The 16,343-nt window shown below is 60.8% G+C and overlaps 1 protein-coding gene across 1 annotated transcript in view; it reads left to right on the forward strand.

The window, feature by feature from the left end:
- The window catches only part of RBM19 (RNA binding motif protein 19), a 90,221-nt gene extending 75,588 nt beyond the window's left edge, over positions 1 to 14,633 (forward strand). The window contains exons 24-25 of the mRNA XM_070399617.1: positions 4,193 to 4,305; positions 14,295 to 14,633. Coding sequence (XP_070255718.1) covers positions 4,193 to 4,290 — 98 coding nt within the window. The 3' untranslated portion in view covers positions 4,291 to 4,305; positions 14,295 to 14,633. The remainder of the gene's footprint in view (positions 1 to 4,192; positions 4,306 to 14,294) is intronic.
- Positions 14,634 to 16,343: the final 1,710 nt, after the last annotated feature.

Raw genomic sequence — 16,343 nt, forward strand, 5'->3', positions numbered from 1 at the left:
TTCCAGCGTTTGCTACCCGGCACCTCTGCGTGCTGTCTCGCCTGATGTCATCGACCCCCCGCAGTGGGCACCGTGCCCTCTGCAGACAGGACCCTGTAATTCAGAAGCAAGCGGGGACTCCGGCTCTGCCCACCCTGGGGCCCAGCATGGCTTCCAGGCTGGTGGGTCAGCATATCCGTTGGGGTTTTCTTGGTGCTGTGTCCCCAGCACCAGGCCCGGCAGAGTAGATGCTCAGTGAGTACTTGCTGTGAATGCCTGCCGGCAGGAACCCCACGGTCCCCCGTGAGATCAGGAGAGCAGCACTGTACCCACTCGACAGAGAGGAACATTGAGGTGTGGAGTTTAGCTCCCTTCAGTCTCCAGGCCCATGTGTGTCCCGTGGCCTGGGACAGCCCATGGCCCACTGACGTACCCAGGGCCACTTGCTGATGCTGTGGGTGGGTCGCCCCAGGAGGGGGCCCTGAAGCCTCGGCACCGGCCCAGGGTTCACAGAGACGGGGAGTGACAGGAGCAGCTTCCATCAGCGACAGTAAGTAGGCCAGCCTTTATGGAGCGCCTACTGTGTGCTAGCCTTTCTAATGCTCTTAAGCACCCTGGGCGCTGGGTGCTGTGCAGTAACTGCAGACTGAGCCCAGAGAGGCGCGGCCCCTGGCGCGGGTCGCCCAGCTGGGAGCCGGGAGCAGCAGGCGTACAGCCCGCAGCCCGGCTCCAGCTGGCACGCAGGCCCTCCCCTACCCGGCTGTTCCCGCTGCCTGGCCTCCGGGTGCCGCTCAGATGCCTTCTCCCCACTTGCCTTTCCTCAACGTTCTGCCTCCGAAACAAACCCCCACGAAGCGCTTTCTCTTGTCCTCCCGTCAGCTCCCCGCCCACCCCCTTGCGCCTTTCTCTCTGCCCGCCTGTGCCTTCCATGCAGGGCGCCCGCGCCAGCCAGAGACGGCAGAGAGACACGGGCTGGCATTCTGTCAAGGAATTAATTGAAAAATAAAATCATTAGATGGGAACTCCAGAAATGCAGAATGGTGGTTGGAGGGGGGAGAGGGGGCAGGGCTGGGGGGCTGTTGGGGGCCGGCTGAGCTTTTTGTCAAGTTAATTTCTCGGGTGTGGATGTTGGGCGACATTCGCGCGTTGTTTATCTTCGGGTGCAGCTGTGATACTGAAAGGAACGCAGCTTGTTGCGTGTATTTATTTTACACCTTTTCCCGGTTCTGCATTGTGTGTGTTTGGTGAAAACCCACTGAGGCTTTGATGGCAGGGAAGTGGGATTTCTGCAGCTGTTCCGGCCAGCAGGTGCTCCTCGCGTGGCAGAGCCCGCGGGGGCTGCTGGGTGGGAATTCAGGGCCTGATGTGTCTTCTGGGGGCACCTGGGCGTCCGACCTGAGCCAGAGATGCCAGGCCCACGAGAGGATGCTGTAAGGGTGTGCCCGCGTGAGCCCAGACCCACGCACTGGCCCTCGCAGCCCCCCTGGGAGGTGGGTCCTGTTTTCACCCCCAGTGCGCAGACCCAGGGAGTGGAGGTGACTTGCCCAGGGTCGCTGAGCCATGAAGTGGCAGGCCTGGACCTCAGCCAGCCTGCCTCCCAAACCCTTCACCGCACAGCGGCCAGTGGGTACCCTCGGCCTCCATTTTCCAACTGGGGGAGAGGGGACAGTGTGGGTCGTGCCTCCTTTGGCCTTGATGTACTAGCCTTCCTATGACAGTCCCCGCTGTCGGCCTGATGGGAGAGAGACATGGGACACCCACGCCTCTCACGGGGCCAACAGTGACAAAGACACTGGTCTCAGCATCATCGGGACCCTCCCAGGTGCCGGCATTTCTCTTTTCACTCCTTTAATCTTCCCAACAACCCATGAGGGGCAGTTATTAATAGTGTGCCCATTTTGCAGATGGGGAAACTGAGGCATGGAAGGGCCGAGTAGGGCTGTGGCATCAGTGCCCGAGCTCCTGAGCAGTGCTCTGAGAGGTGTTCACGGGAAGGAGGACCCCTGGCCTGCACCAGCCGGTCAGGGAGGCCTGGGGTCGGCAGAGAGAGGGTGGCCGCCGAGGAGGGCAGGGGTGGAGGACTCGCCCTTTCCCCCCTTGTAAACATGAGGGATTGAATCTCGGACAGCGAACATGCCCTGCCCGAATCACACAACTTGGAAGTGCTAAAGCCACATGCGCCTCATTCTAAAGCCAGGCGTGGCAACCACATGCCCTCTCACGGGGTCCTGTGGGACCTTGGCCCTGCCCCCTGCCCTCAGGTATGGGATGCAGTTCAGACTGCCACGTGGTCACTCGGGGTATGCTGCTATCTACGCCTCTGTCTTCCCACCTGGGAAATGGGCTGATGGCGCCCACTCCTGAAGCAGGTGCTGGTGGAACTCGGGTGAGATGCTGCTTGTAAAGTGCCCATCTTGTGCGTATTTCTTCTCCGGCTGCGGCCCCTCCCTCTGGGCCTCAGTGTCGCCAGCCAGGTGACATCCCTGCTTAGCCGCTGGTTTATTTCATGGCTATCCGGACATTATCAGTTTTAATTTTAGCCATTTATTATTTTATTCAGCAAATGATCACAGAGCACCTACTGTGTGCTGGGCCCATAAGACAGACCCAGCCCACCCCACCGCCACTCCCATTGTCAGTCGCTGCGAGGGGGTGTCCGTGACAGGCCGCAGCCCTGTTTTGCGGCCCTTCTATCCCCGGCTCCTATTACCTGCCCACAGATTCCTTTCCAGGGGCCATGGTGCCCCTCCAGAGCCTGGCGATTACAGGAAGCCAGGAGCATCGAGGAGGGAGCAGGAACGGAAACGGGTGTCTGAGCCGTGGGCTGCCGCCCGCCCAGCCCATTCTGTCCCGTCTCTTCTCATGACTAACAATGATGGATACAGCTGCCAGGCCTTGAGGCTCCCCGGACAGACGTGTGAGGGGGCAGCCTCCCTCACCTTCCTCACCCTCGCCAAGGGGGCAGCTCGCCATGTCCCCCCTTCCCACTCCCTTTGCTCATCCCCTCATTCGTCAAATATTAATGAGCCCTCACTAGGCCAGGGAGTGTGCTAAGGCAGAGGACACAATGGACGGAACAGTGTCCCACACACAGACATGCTGCTGCAGGGAGAAGTGCAGACGGGCTGAGGGCAGGGCGTCCTGTCAGAGACAGTGGTCAGGGGAGTCCTCTCTGAGGAGGGGACGTGGCAGGCCCGAGCCCAACTCCCCCCACTCCGTTTCCTTCCTGGAGGGCCAAGGGGACCAGCACGCCTTCTGCCTCCCTTCGTCTCCCTGGTGTCTGCCATCCACGGAGGCTTTCATGAAAAGTGGAAAGACGCCTTTGATGGGCTTGGGTTCCATTCCTGTCTGTGGCTCAGTTCCCTCGCCTGTGAGAGGCAGTAATAATACCTACCTGCGGGATTGTTGAAGAGAGGAGTCGTAGTACATAGTAGGTACTTAGTCAATAGCATTTGGGGCCCAGAGGGCATATATTTTGCTGAGCCCGCCATGCCTTTCATATGTTCATGCTGCGCATCTGCACCCTCTTCCCCCTCCCCTCAGAGAACTCCTCTGCATCCTTCAAAAGCCAGGTCACATCACCCATCCTCTCTAAAGCCTCCACCCCAATGGTTACTCCCTCCGTGCCTCCTCGGGAACCCTTGAGCGTGTGTTTATTCAGCACCTACCGAGTGCTGCCGCCTGCTGTCCGGTTACGAGCCTGCGACCTCCAGGGACACAGCAGCTACCACTGTTTCCTCAACCTTTGCCCTGGCTGGGCTGCCTCCCTGAGGGTTTTCAAGGCCCCACACCAGGCAGAGAGGCCTTAACCTCTGACCTGCTGGAGGGGTCGCCTCCCTCCCCTTCCAAATGGGACCCTTTCCTCTGTGGGAGGGGTTGGCCCCAGAGCGGAGAGTTTCTGGGCCAGAAAGAGGCAGCTCCCCAAGGCGAAGCTGGAGACTAACCCACAGTGTGTCTCTCTCTCCCTCTCCCTTTCTCCCTCTCCCTTTCTCTCTCTCTCTCCTCGCTTCCCCCGCCTCCTCTCTCATGCCTCCCCCTTCCATGCTTTCTCCCATCTCCCATCTTATTCTGTGTCTCCCCTCTCACCACATCCCATTTCCCTTGCGTTCCCATTCCTCGTCCCCACCCTCCTCCCTCCCTGCCATCGCCCTCTGCCTGCCTCCAACCCCCTCGGCTGTTCTTTTCTCCTCTCTTGCCATCTGGGCGCCCACAGAGCCCCCGAAGAAGAAGCGGTCTGTGGTGTTGGACGAGATCCTGGAGCAGCTGGAAGACAGTGAGAACGACAATGAGGAGCAAACCCTTCAGCTGTGAGCTGGCACCGAGAGGGTACGTGGCTGCAGGGCCCTGAGGACGGGACAGCCGCTCCGCCGCTGCGTCCCACCACGGGGGCCAGGGGCCTGGTGCACCGCCCGGGGTGGGAGCAGCAGGCAGCCCACCCTCCGCTGGTCCAAGGTCAGAGGGGATGACGGCCGCCTGCCGGAGCCCTGGGTCCTGAGCCGCTCTGGGCCTGCAGGAGGGCCGGCCCGGCCACCTGAGGGAGTCCATGGCTGCACAGGGACCTGGAAGCAACAAAAACAACCGGCCTCCCTGCAAGCCAGCTGTTGGCTTCACTCACAGGACTTCTCCGAGGTCCTGAGACGCTGCAGGGTCTCATCCCGCCGGCAGGAAGGTCAGGGTACAGAGGGCCCCAGCTCATGGGAGCTAGGACCCGGGCACCCCACTGCTCCTTGGAGCTGGGAACCGGCCGTTACCTTACCTCCTGGCCCAGCCTCCTCACTGACTGGTTCCCACTCAGGGCTTTTGTGAGAAGGAAAGGCTGGGGTAACGCATGGGAGGCGCCAGGCACAGTGCTTCCACCCTCGCTCTCCCTCCAGGGCTGCTGAGCTGCAGTCCCGCCTGCGTCTGTCCATCTGTCTGTCTGCCCAAGGGGATGCTCACAGCCTGGGACCACCTCCGTCCTGCCCCATCCTCGTCACCTGGGACTGCAGGCCCTGCTGACCTCGTGGTCAGTCTTATGGGTTGGGCCCAGCTGGGCCTGTGAAATGCATCCAGGTGCCCAGCCCAGCAAGCAGTGCCCACTGCACACACCTCCAGCCCAGAGACCAACCTCCCCCGCAAGGAGGCCTGTGCCCAGCACTTACCAGGACGCAGGATAGTGGAGAGGAAAGAGCTGCAGCCGTGCCACCTGGGTCTGAATCGGCCTGGCCGTCCCCAGCTATGTCACCGCAGACCACCGAGGTCCCTGCTGGCTCTCAGCATCCTTTTCGGTAAAGTGAGGCTGTAGACCCACCTCGGAGATGGTGCTGGGACTAAAGCCATCAGTGCTCGAACTATGACTTGTCTACTGCGTAACGTGGGGCCTGCGGGTGGGGCTCCACGTGGGAGTCTAAGAACCTCCGCCTTTCTGTGTAAACCTGGTCTGTGCATCGTAGGGGGCTTAGTCGTCACCCAGTTCTCAGAGTGGCCTGGGACCCACGCTGCGCTCCCCGGCCCCGCTACCCTGCGAGGCTGAGCAGCCCCAGCTTATCACTGCAGAGCCTGGAGCTGGGCCCTGTGAACCGCACCCCGGGGCCCAGCATGGCCCGTCCCCACTGGCACAGAGGGGACCACAGCCTTCGGGCGGGGGCTGTGGTGGGGTCGATGATAAACCTCCCCAGGCTAGACGCGTGGTGACCAGGATCCCCAGCCACCGAGGGTCTCGGGTGACAGGCCTGGAGTCCGCCCGTTCTTCCCACTGCTCTGTGCAGGGCCCGTGGGTCCTGCTGGGTCAGCACCCAGGGTTGGCAGTTCCTCTCTGTTAAAGCAGATGTTTTGTCAGAGGGAAGGGACAGGGCTGGGGATTGCCAATCCCTGGTTCAGATTCCAGCTGTCCCCGCACAGACTGCTGGGTCAGGAAACGGCATGGGGTGGGGCGGGGCCTGGCTAGCCTCCTCATTATTATTCTGGAGTGAAGGAAGGTGTAGCTAGCGAGGTCATAATAAAGTAAAACCAGGTCAGTACTGGGCCCGGCCCACAGGAGGTGCCCATCTCACCCCTTTGGGAAGAGGGGCCGCCTGTTAGGAGAAAAGCATCCGTCAGTGAGGGTGACCTGGGGGAACTTGCAGCGACAGACAATCCCCAGGGAGGTGGGCACCAAAGAGCTTCGGGAAGGGGCTCTGTCGAGTGTGAAGTGATGATGGGACCTCGGTGGTCCCGGCAACTGGAAGGTTTGGGAGAAAGGAAGGCACAGGGAAAGGAGTGCCACCCGGGCCCCGATTCCTGTGTAGGCCGGTGTCGGGGCAGGCGGCAGGCTCGTCCCCCTGGCAGAGGGGTGCTGCACCCCCCTGGTCGGGACAGAGCTGGGGAGAGAATGCTGGGGGGGAGGGAAGAGTGCAGTGGGCTCCCGGGAGAGCAGAGGAGAGGTGAGCCAGGATCACGGGGTTCAGCGGGGTCGCTGGCACTGGCAAAGGCCCACGGCCGTGGGGTGGTGTCTGGGTGTATAGGGGAGGCCTTCCGCCTTCCTCCTGGGCAACACAAGCTGGCATCCTCCAGCGGGCCTGCACTCGGGGCAGGGGCTGAGGGAAGGAGCAGGAGACCACGGTGAGCCCAGGTTCCCGAGGAAGCACCTCAAATCCGGGAGGGCGCCAGGCACCTGTGGCTTCTCAGAAAGGCGGGGCTGGAAGGGCACAGGCCAGTGGCAGAGACTGGCAGGGCCACCTGCTGATCCTCACCCCAGGTGTCCATCCATCCATCTGTCCATCCATCCATCCATCCATCCACTCGACACTCAGCAGGTGCCCGTGTGCGAGGCACTGGTGGGCACCTGGGATACAGGGTTAGAGACTCTGGCCCGTCCCCCAGGCCTGGAGACCCCCAGTCAGGCCGAGGACAGCCTCCAGAGCCTCCTTTCCTTTCGCCGCCTCCTTGGCCGGTTTGTCTTTCGTGGCCAGGCCGCCTTGCAGCGCCGCTTGCCGCAGCCTTCGGAGAGGATTAGCGCCCGCCGGGCGCACAGGCTTTGCTGAACAGAGCCGAGCTCGGTCTCAACATCTAATTCAATTTGTTCTGCCGAGATTGAAATATGAAATGGTTGCCAGTCAAACGTTCAAAGGACGCGAGCACCTGCTGAAATTTAAATTTTAATGAAAATGACTTTAACCCTTTGGTGCGCCTTGCAGAAGCAGGGCACACTCGTTCCCAGGAAACGCCCCTCGGGCTCTCCACCCGCTTCCCTGCTGAGCGTCACTCATAATAAGGAGTCTTTTCCAGCAATGTTAGCACTAAAGGATGAGGGGACACTGCTGGATGGTCATTTGTCCCCCGTATTGCCCCAGGTGTTGAGATAGACAGCTTCCCATAGATGACCTTTGCGAGCCCTGAGCAGACAAGCCCGGGCCGGTTAGATGCCCTCGGACACCTGGCTCCTCCTCGGCCCCTGTGCCAGCGGGAATGTTGGTCTGTGTTGTGGTTTCACGTCTGTCCTCCCTCCGATTGGGAACCCCAGGCGAGCCCTGCCTGGCGGGAGGGAGGTGCTGGCCAGCGTAGATGAAGGCACGAACCACGTCACCCTCCCAGCAGCTGTGGGCAGGGAGCCGTGGAGCTCAGAGAGGCACATTCCCCAGGGGGCACCGCACAGGGGCTGGCACCCAGCTCCACGGGTTCATCTCCTGCTCTCCTGTCTCCAGGCAGAGGCGGTGCAGAGCCTGGCCCCGGGCCGGCAGTTACTCATCAAATGCCGTCAGTCCCTGGCTGGGTGTGCGGCTCAGCATGGGGTGGCCCTGGGACGCAGGGACTCAGAGCTGTGGAGCCCCAGAAGAACGTAAGGCCTGGTGCGTGCGTCCCACAGGTGGTGGCTGAGCCCGCCGTGCAGCGGTGTGAAGGAAGTTATTAAGATCCTAATATAAGTGGTAAAGAAGGGACATGAATGGTCCAAACCAGGCATGGGCTTTGGCAAGCTTCGGCCCAGCCGCCGCCTGTTTGTGTAAATGACTTTTTATTAGCACAAGCCACGCCCATTGGCTTGGTCTTGTTCAGGGCTGCCTGGCAGCAGCGGCAGCAGCTGTGTGGCCACAAGTCAAAGTATTGACCAGCTGGCCCTTCACATCAAGTTTGCCGGGACCTGAGGTAAACCCCACTGATATGGCAGCTCAGAGGTCAGACCAGAGAGGGCGAGCGGCTTCGACTAGGTCACGCCGTCGCTGAACTCTCCACTATGTGCCCTTCATCTTCCACCTCTGGAGCCAGGGCCCTGGGCTTTGATCCCCGCTCTGCCACTTACCAGCAGCGTGACCTTGAGCAGCTCCTTGACCTCTGAGAGCCTCAGTGTCCCCACCTGTGAACTGAGAGCACCAGCAGCCCCAGCTCACGGGATGTGAGGATTAAATGAGTGGGCTGTGAGCACTGTACCAGCGTTCGCTGTCCTACGCCCCCCACCCCAACATCAAGGAGTATCCCCCACTCCCACAGGAGGCCACAGTGCTCCAGCCCCGAGCCCAGGCCCTGCAGTCCAGTCAGCATCGCCAGAAGCCAGGGCTGCGTCCCTCCAGCTGCCTAATAAACCCACTTCCCCTAATTGCAGCTTTTATGAAAATGACCCCCTGGGACCGCAGCGCCCCATCCTTGGGCGAGGTCAGCACAGGCATTTTTCTGTTGTGCCGATTTCCGGTGGCAGCTGCCCCCCCGCTTCCCTGGGAACTGTCAGGAGCCCCGCTTCTGGTCCCCAAAAAGATTCCAGGCGATACCGCTGCCCCCTTCCCCCCACCCCATGTCTGCGCATCACCCTGCACTTTGCAGAGCCCTTTCCCAGTCATGAGCTCCGCTGTCTCAGCTGAGTCACAGGTGGAGCCAGTCCCCTCGCTGCACAGGTGAGGTGAGGTGAGCGCCAAGGCTGACATTCCAGGAACGCCTCGGAGGGAGGCCCCCTTCCCTCCGGGCATCTCCACCGGCCAGGGCACCGCAGTCAGGCTTCCTCTCCTCCCCTCGGCTTTGCGGAGAGGTGGTGGGCCACGCAGCACACACTGGACACCCTGGTTCCGGTTGTGGTTCTCAGACTGCCCCAGAGGAGCTGGGATGGGGGCCGAGTGGATTGAACCCCAAGCCCTTACCTCCACCCTTCAGTATTTCTACTCGTGGAATCGGATGCCCAGCTCATAGGATTAGCATCTCACTGCAACAGTTTCAAGCCCCAAGGTGTCTTGTGGACCCCAAAATGCAAGCCAGCTCCTTCATCTGGTGCCCAGCCGGAGCCCCAGCCACTCCAAAGCCAGGGGCAGCGGCCAGGGGCCTGCAGAGATGCTGTGTTGGTTAGAGCATTTCAGACCCAGATGTCAGCGGTTAAAATGAGGAAGCTGACTTCTCCTGGGACGGTCGGAAGGTAGGCAAGCCTGCGGCCTAAGGCGCTGCCTGGCCATGCTGGGTCGCTCTCTAGATCAGTCTGTGCCGATTTCTGCCTTTGGAGGTAAATGAGGACGGAACCCCGGGTGAGCAGTGTCTAAAGGCCCCACAGACGCTTCCACGGAATCTTTCTTTGTCTTGGTTTCTGGGGGAAAGGGCCCGTCAAGCTCCCTTGGATTCTTAGCCCAGGAAGAGCTTAAGGACCCCGGTCTCAGATGGCGGTTGTAGGGAACACCCCAAAGGAACGCGGGGTCATGTTGCGTCCAAATGTGTTCGCTACCTGCCCCATTGGCCAAAGCAAGTCACGTGGCAGAGCCCAAATTCAGCAGGAGGGGCCTCCCGCAGGCCTGGCTGTGGGTGGACGGGGTGATGAGGGGGCACCGACAGTTTGGTGGAGCCCAGCTTGTCTAGAGACATAGGCATTCAGAGACGCTTCATTGCCAAGACCAGGGATGTTCCAGCCAGGCAGGTGGCCCAGTTGGGATGGACCACCAGGCTGATTCCCGCCTGCTGGAAGGTCCTGTGCTCATTGCCCCCCCACCCCCCCGTCCCCTTAAAAGGTGCTTAGGTCCTCCAACAGCCGGACCCACTCATGGCAGCTCCTAAGACTCGTCTCCTCAGACCCGTCTTCCCTGGGAAACGTTTGGCTTTAGAAATCAGAGTCTGGATCCTGCTGGGTGGCTCGGTGAGCTGGGGCACCATCCCCTGCAGAAGGTGGGGGTTCGAATCCCAGTCAGGTTGCGGGTTCGGGACGAACTGAGGGCACATATGGAGGCAACCGATGATGTTTCTCTCCTTTCTGTAAAAAGTAAAAGAACTCAGAGTTGGGGATTTAGCCGCATTTCTCTGCATTGTGGCTCCTCTCCATCCCTAAGCCTTTTCTGCTCTCAGCTGGTGCAGCTGCATTCTGGGGGAGGGGGGGCGCGGAAGGTACGTTCTTTCTTCTTTGAGAAACCCAAACTGTAGTTCTCTGTTGTCTGAAAGGGAGCCCAGTTTCTCTCTCTCCTGTTCAGTGTGTAGGGATCCACCCAGAAGAACATGCACGTTCTTCCCAGCCCTCAGCAAAGCAGCTCTCGGAGGGAGGGAGTGCAGCGGGCGTGCGCGTTTCCTCTGAGTTGCCAGTCAGGTACTTTCCTGCGTCTTGTCCGGGACTCTCAGCTTTGGACAAGCCACTGGGCCCTCAAGACGGGGCCCTTGTGGGGAGGGAGGGGGACCCCGGGCCCTTGCGGGGAGGGAGGGGGAGCTCTGCCCTCCAGCCCAGAGCACAGGCCTGAGAACCCCCAGCCTGGATGCTGCTTTCCAGGCTCCAGGCTCTGCACCTGCTTCCTCTCGGGGGGTGGGTTCCGGGCCGGGGCGCGCTTTACTGAACGCTGCCCTGTGCAGGCCCAGGCCCCTGTGGAGCTCTGCCCCAAACCCCAGAAACAGGACCGTCACCCACCCAGAGCAGAAGGTCCTGCTGGCACCTCCTGGTCCCGGCCACCGGGGGACGGCGGCTGTCAGCCAGGGGCCGCTCCCCCAAGCTGAGTGTCCCGCCTGGGGGCCGCCGCTGCATGTGGGCGGCTCAGATCTCGTGTCCTCACTGCCTCCTCCCCGAGGCAGGGAGTCACGTGGCAGCCGAGTGAGGTTTCAGATGTATCCACTCATGAATATCAATCAGGCCTGGTAATTCACAGTAAGTGCGATCCAGATTGACTAATAAGCAAGGCTTTCACCCCAAACTGGGTCTGGGGACGGGCAGGTGTGGGCACGACGTGACCAGAATTGGAAAACCCTGCAGCCGAGCTGCAGACGGCAGAGGTCCTGAGGGGCCGCCGGACAGCCTGGGGAGCGGGGTCCCCTCCCAGGCAGCAGCCAGCGCCCTGGGGGTGGGAGCAGGTTCCCTCTACCCGCTGAGAGCCTCTCTGGCTCTCCTGACACGGTTGTGGGGTCCAGGCAGACACCCAGGAAAGATGGGTTCCCCGGGGCAGGCCCCCCCCAAGGAGGAGGCCAGGTCCTGAGGGTCAGGTGGAGCCCGGCTGCCGCGCTCCCCCCCATCACCTCCCCCGCAAGGCGTGTGATCTGAGTGGGGGGCAGCCGGTGGGGACAAGTCAGGCTGCTGGCTGACATCCAGCTCTGCTGCTTGTGAGCTCTGTGACCCGGGCAGGTGAGGGAGTCGTCGGCCTCCGTCACAGACAAGCCTGTGTCCAGACGTGACAGCGTCGGCAGAGGAAGGGCTGGCAGGTGGAGCAGGGAGCGGGACCCCCGCTGAGGAAGGGGCAGGCACGCTGCCGGTGCCACCGGGTGCCTGTGAGGATCCAGGAGGAAGCTGGCCTGGCACCTCCACACAGTGCCGGGCACATAGCAAGTGTGCATACACGGCAGCCACTGTGGGCTCATCTTTGTTCCCTGAGCTACGCTCTGCAGTCACAGCGATTCTGAAGCAGATGCCGGGGCACCTCCAGATTCCGCAGCCTGAACTGCAGAGACGGGCAATACTCAGGCGGGGCCTTGGGGGATGGCCGAGCCCACTTGCAGCTGCTGCTAATTTTTATTTGCATCTCAAGTGTGTGCCGTGGTGGCTGGCCTCCCAGTCCTCTCTGCCCGCCCTCGGGGTGGCGAGGAGTGGCCTTCAGAGCTCCGAGCCCAGCCCCCGCCTCCCAGGGGACACTGGGTAGTTTCTCATTTTCCCCTTGAGCAGTTCCACAGCCCAGTTAAACCTGCATGAGGCTCCCCGCGCTGGGGAAGGAGGCAGGTGAGGGAATAAATACACCCAACTCGGGGCTGGGCTGGGCGCTGCCCCCAACAACAAAGCTGAACCAGGAAGAGCTCCAGGGAAAGTGACTTACAGATACAGCCCTGCCCTCCCCGGCCCAGCGGGAGTTTCGCCAACTTCAGGAGTACCCCCGGCACATAGATCCCGCTCTGCAGCAAACTGTACCGAGACCCGAGACCCGTTCCGCTCCTTCTGTTTTAAAGCAGAGGCCCACCCCCTAAGCCTCGCGAGGTCCGCCTCCCTGTGGCTCAGCGCAGAATTCTTCGGATTGGGACACTCAGTGGCTATCGGAGGGGGTCATGTCACGTTTATCAGGACCGTCTGCTGAGAGCCTCCCCTGAGCTAGATCCCGTTGTTAATGCCTGTCCGTAGCCCTGGGTGTGGGATGCCTGTGCCCATTTTCCAGATGCAGCAGCTGAGGCTCAGGGTCACACAGTTCAGAAACAGCAGTCAGGCTTCAGGCCCCAGGGTCTGCCTGACTCCAAAGCCAGTGCCCTTTCCAGAAAATACCCTGACGTGGGAGCAGCGAGGGGAAGAAAGGCCCCCCTGTGCCCACCATCTTGGAAAGCGTCTCCCGCCCGCCCAGGTGCTGGGCAGCGCCGTCCTGACAGCATCACTCTACCTCCGGGCCCCTCGTCCCTCACAGCTTTCAGTCAGTGGAGCAGCTGGAATGAGAGGCCCTCGCAGGGCCTGCCAGGCCCACAGGCGGGCCAGACACCACAGATGGGCCCTCCAGGTGCTTCCTCTCCCCAGCGGGGCCCTGGGAGCCGCTCCGACCAGGCGCTGTCCAGATGGGGCTGCGGAGTCCAGCTTCAGGGGCCGAGAGCTCCGTGGCCCGCCCGCCTTTGTCCCCCAGTCTCTGGCCTCGGGATAGTGCTCACAGTGACAGTCCGCCACGCTGGCCTGCGCGCTGTGCCCTGTAGGCCTGTTCTGTCTAGTTCTCGGCCCTTGTGTCCCGGCCTCCGCTCAGATGAGGCCCAAACAGACGGCCTTCCCTCCCAGCCTGCACTAAGTCCACTCATTTTCTTAGCCGTTGCCACCTTCTGACACGCTTTCTATTTGTGTATTGTTCCTTCCTCCTCCCTCCCCCAACTAGACTCTCCCATGAGGGCAGGTGAGCCCGAACAGCGTCTGGGCAGAGGCAAGTAGAATTGATCCTGATTGGAGAAACCTGTTAGGTAGTTAGAGAGCCGGTCCTGTCTCCTACAGTCAGAACAACCCTGCAAGGTGAATCTTATCCCCACTTCACAGATGAGAAGACTGAGGCCTGGGGCTGGGTATCGAGGCCGTGACATCAGTCGCCTGCACAAACGCCCCATGTCTCCCTTCAGTGGCGCTGGCAGCAGGAAACTTTCTCGTCCAACAAGGAGGGTCATCGACTCTTGGCCAGGCACTGCTTTCCTAAAGAATAAAATCAAACAAGAAGTGGGAAACTTCGGTTGGCCTGTGGGGCTCGGAGCCTCAGGCCGGGCTCGGCCGCTGTCTGTGCCTGAGCGAAGCGGCCGGGGCCTTGGGGTTTGCTCGCAGACGGCGGGCTGAGGTCTGCGCCTGGACTTACTTAGAATTCAGCCGTTAGATCGCTCCCTTCTCTCTGATGGCTGCGAGTGATTGACACTTACAAATTACCCAGCCGAAAGTGTCGAGTCTTTGACCCCTGAGTAACATCTTTGGCAAGCCTGAGACTTGCCAGCATTTTGTCATCTAATTACTACAAATCCCTTGAAAATTCACTGGCTGGTGAATTTTTAATGCGGGGCAATTTCAATGTGATGCACTGCCCAGATGGGTCCTTGCCTTTCCCATCTCTCTTTTCCTCCTCTCTCTCTCCATCCCTCTTTGCTTAACTTGAATCATCTCAAACTTCTGAATGGAGCCCCGCCCTGAACATCTGGGGGAGCTGTTGGAGGGTGTTGGGTCTTTGCCTCCCAGCCTTTCCGTGCTCCATTCTTCAGAAATGCATGCACAGACGGTCACCAGGAGAATGTCCCACTCCTGCCTCCTGGACAGCACATGGGGCTGCCTGCTCCCCCCACACTCACCCCCACCCCAGCACAACCGACCGGGCAACACCCACCAACCAGCCTCCTTCACAGCACACCTTGGCTTTCCGCGGGCCCGTGGCTGTCGGGAAGGTGGGTACTGTCACACTGTGTGTGTCCCAGATCGTCCTCATGCATTTTCACTTGCTCTTTAGATCCTTGGATAACGGTGCTCAGGGCGAGAGAATGGCTGTCTTTCCCGGAGGGAGAATGAGAGCCTGTGCCTTCCACTCCGTGTGCCTGGACCGCCTCCTGCCTCTTCAGACCCCGAGGGGAAGCCGGCTTTCTGCCTCCAGGCACCACACTGCCCTGCTCCTGCTGCAGAGTGCACTTGGACCTTGGACCCACCGGAAGCATGGGGAGCAGGACCTGTCTCCGAGCGGGGGCGTGGAAAGGGCTCCCGATCCTGCGTGGTTTTTATATGCGTTCCTTCCCTCACCCTTGATATGTATATAGGATTTTTATTTCTAAATACAAAAGCAAGGTGCCTTCTACACGCTGTCCCCACTGCAGCCCTCTGTGGGGACTCCTCCTCCATGACAACACGGAGGGGGAACCTGGGCCACCGCGTGCTGACCCGCCAGCCCTCTCCACCCCGCCCCTTCCCCCCATTCAGGGAAACTCGGGTCTGCCTTTCAGCCCGGGTTCTGGTTACATGTGTACATGGCTGATAAAATATTCCACTTCACCCCTTCTCCCGCGGGACCTGCCGTCTTACGGGAAAAGGGTTTGTATGACAGCAACCGCGACAGCCTGCGTGTCGCCTGGAAACCGCGTGGGGGGTGGGGGGGGCTGTCTCCGGCTGCTCTTTATTCTGGTTCCCTCTTCAGGTTCCAATAACTGGCATCGCTGGAGAGAAGCCGGGGCCTCCTCCACGGGCTGCCCGGGGCCCAGGTGGTCGCCCTCCCACCCGTGAGGGATGTGAGCAAGGTCCCCAGTGTTCGCTGCCTGGCAGCACCCACCGCCCATGGACTTCACCGGGGTCACCAGGGCAGGCAGAGGTCGGCTGTGGATGCCGAATGTTTGAGCCCCTGCCCTTGGACACCCTCAGAAGCTGGGGCGGAGCAGGATCTGGGTGGGGGGACGTCCCAGAGAAACAGATGGGCACAGCCCAGCTGATGGGAGACAGGGCTGGGCGAGTCCGCGGAGGGGGTGGGGGTGTCACGGCTGCTGAGGAAGGAGACAGCGGTCTGGGGTTCTGCCCAGAGGACCCGGAAATGACTCGGGATCCCTCCGAAGTGACTCCTGCTTCTCTCCTCCCCCTGGTCCTCTATGTCTCTCTCACTAGTCACTGGAGTTCTTCAAATCCAGAGGCACCCGGGGGGCGGGCTTACACAGCAACAGCGGACTTTGCTCCGAGGCCCAGAGCAGGGACTTAATGCTCCGCATTGAGCGCTGCCCCCCCGGTGAGTTCTGCGATGGGCCAGGCACAGGGGGCAGAGCCCACACCCTGCACCAGAGGAGCTTCGAGTAGGGTGCGGGGCTAATCAGACAGGAATGGATTGAGGAGGTGTCACATGGGTGGTGTGCGTCTTCTGAAAGATCGGGAGAAGGCGGGAGAAGGCAGGAAGGCACACATTTAATAAGCACCCACTAGGTGCTAGGCACCAGGGAGGCAAAGATGACAGGCCTGGCCTTGGATGGTTAAAGTTTAGTAAACGTGACCTTTGCATGGAGTTGACCTTTTGTTTATTTTAAATATTTCTTTATTGATTTCAGGGAGGGAGGGAGGGAGAGAGAGAAACATCCATGATGAGAGAGAATCATTGATCGGCTGCCTCCTGCATGCACCCTCCTAAGGATCAAGCCTGCAACCCAGGCATGTGCCCTTGGCTGGAATCGAACCCAGGACTCTTCAGTCCACAGGCCCATGCTGTTGCCACTGAGCCAAACCAGCTAGAGCTGGAGGTGACCTTTTAGAAGGAGAGCATCAAGGGCGGGGGGGGGGGGGGGGGGGGGCGTTGTTGGGTCGAAGAAGGAACAACCACAGTGGCCCTCATGGGCGAGAACCCACGTGCCCACCGAGACCCCCTCCAGCCTGGCTGGGCGGCTCAGGGGCGGAGCCTTTTCCAAACAAAGGTGACTTACAGCCCGTCCTTCCTTGGCGTGGAGGTTAGTCCAACCTAGCAACCCTGGGGCCCACGTGGAAAGAAACACAACAAGAGAACTGAATGATTCATTCCGTCATCTGTCGTCTGTCCGCT

Source organism: Myotis yumanensis, unplaced genomic scaffold (genome assembly GCF_028538775.1).
Source record: "Myotis yumanensis isolate MYYU_CA2020_CCGP unplaced genomic scaffold, mMyoYum1.0.hap1 SCAF_19, whole genome shotgun sequence".
In the NCBI taxonomy this organism is placed as follows: Eukaryota; Metazoa; Chordata; class Mammalia; order Chiroptera; family Vespertilionidae; genus Myotis; species Myotis yumanensis.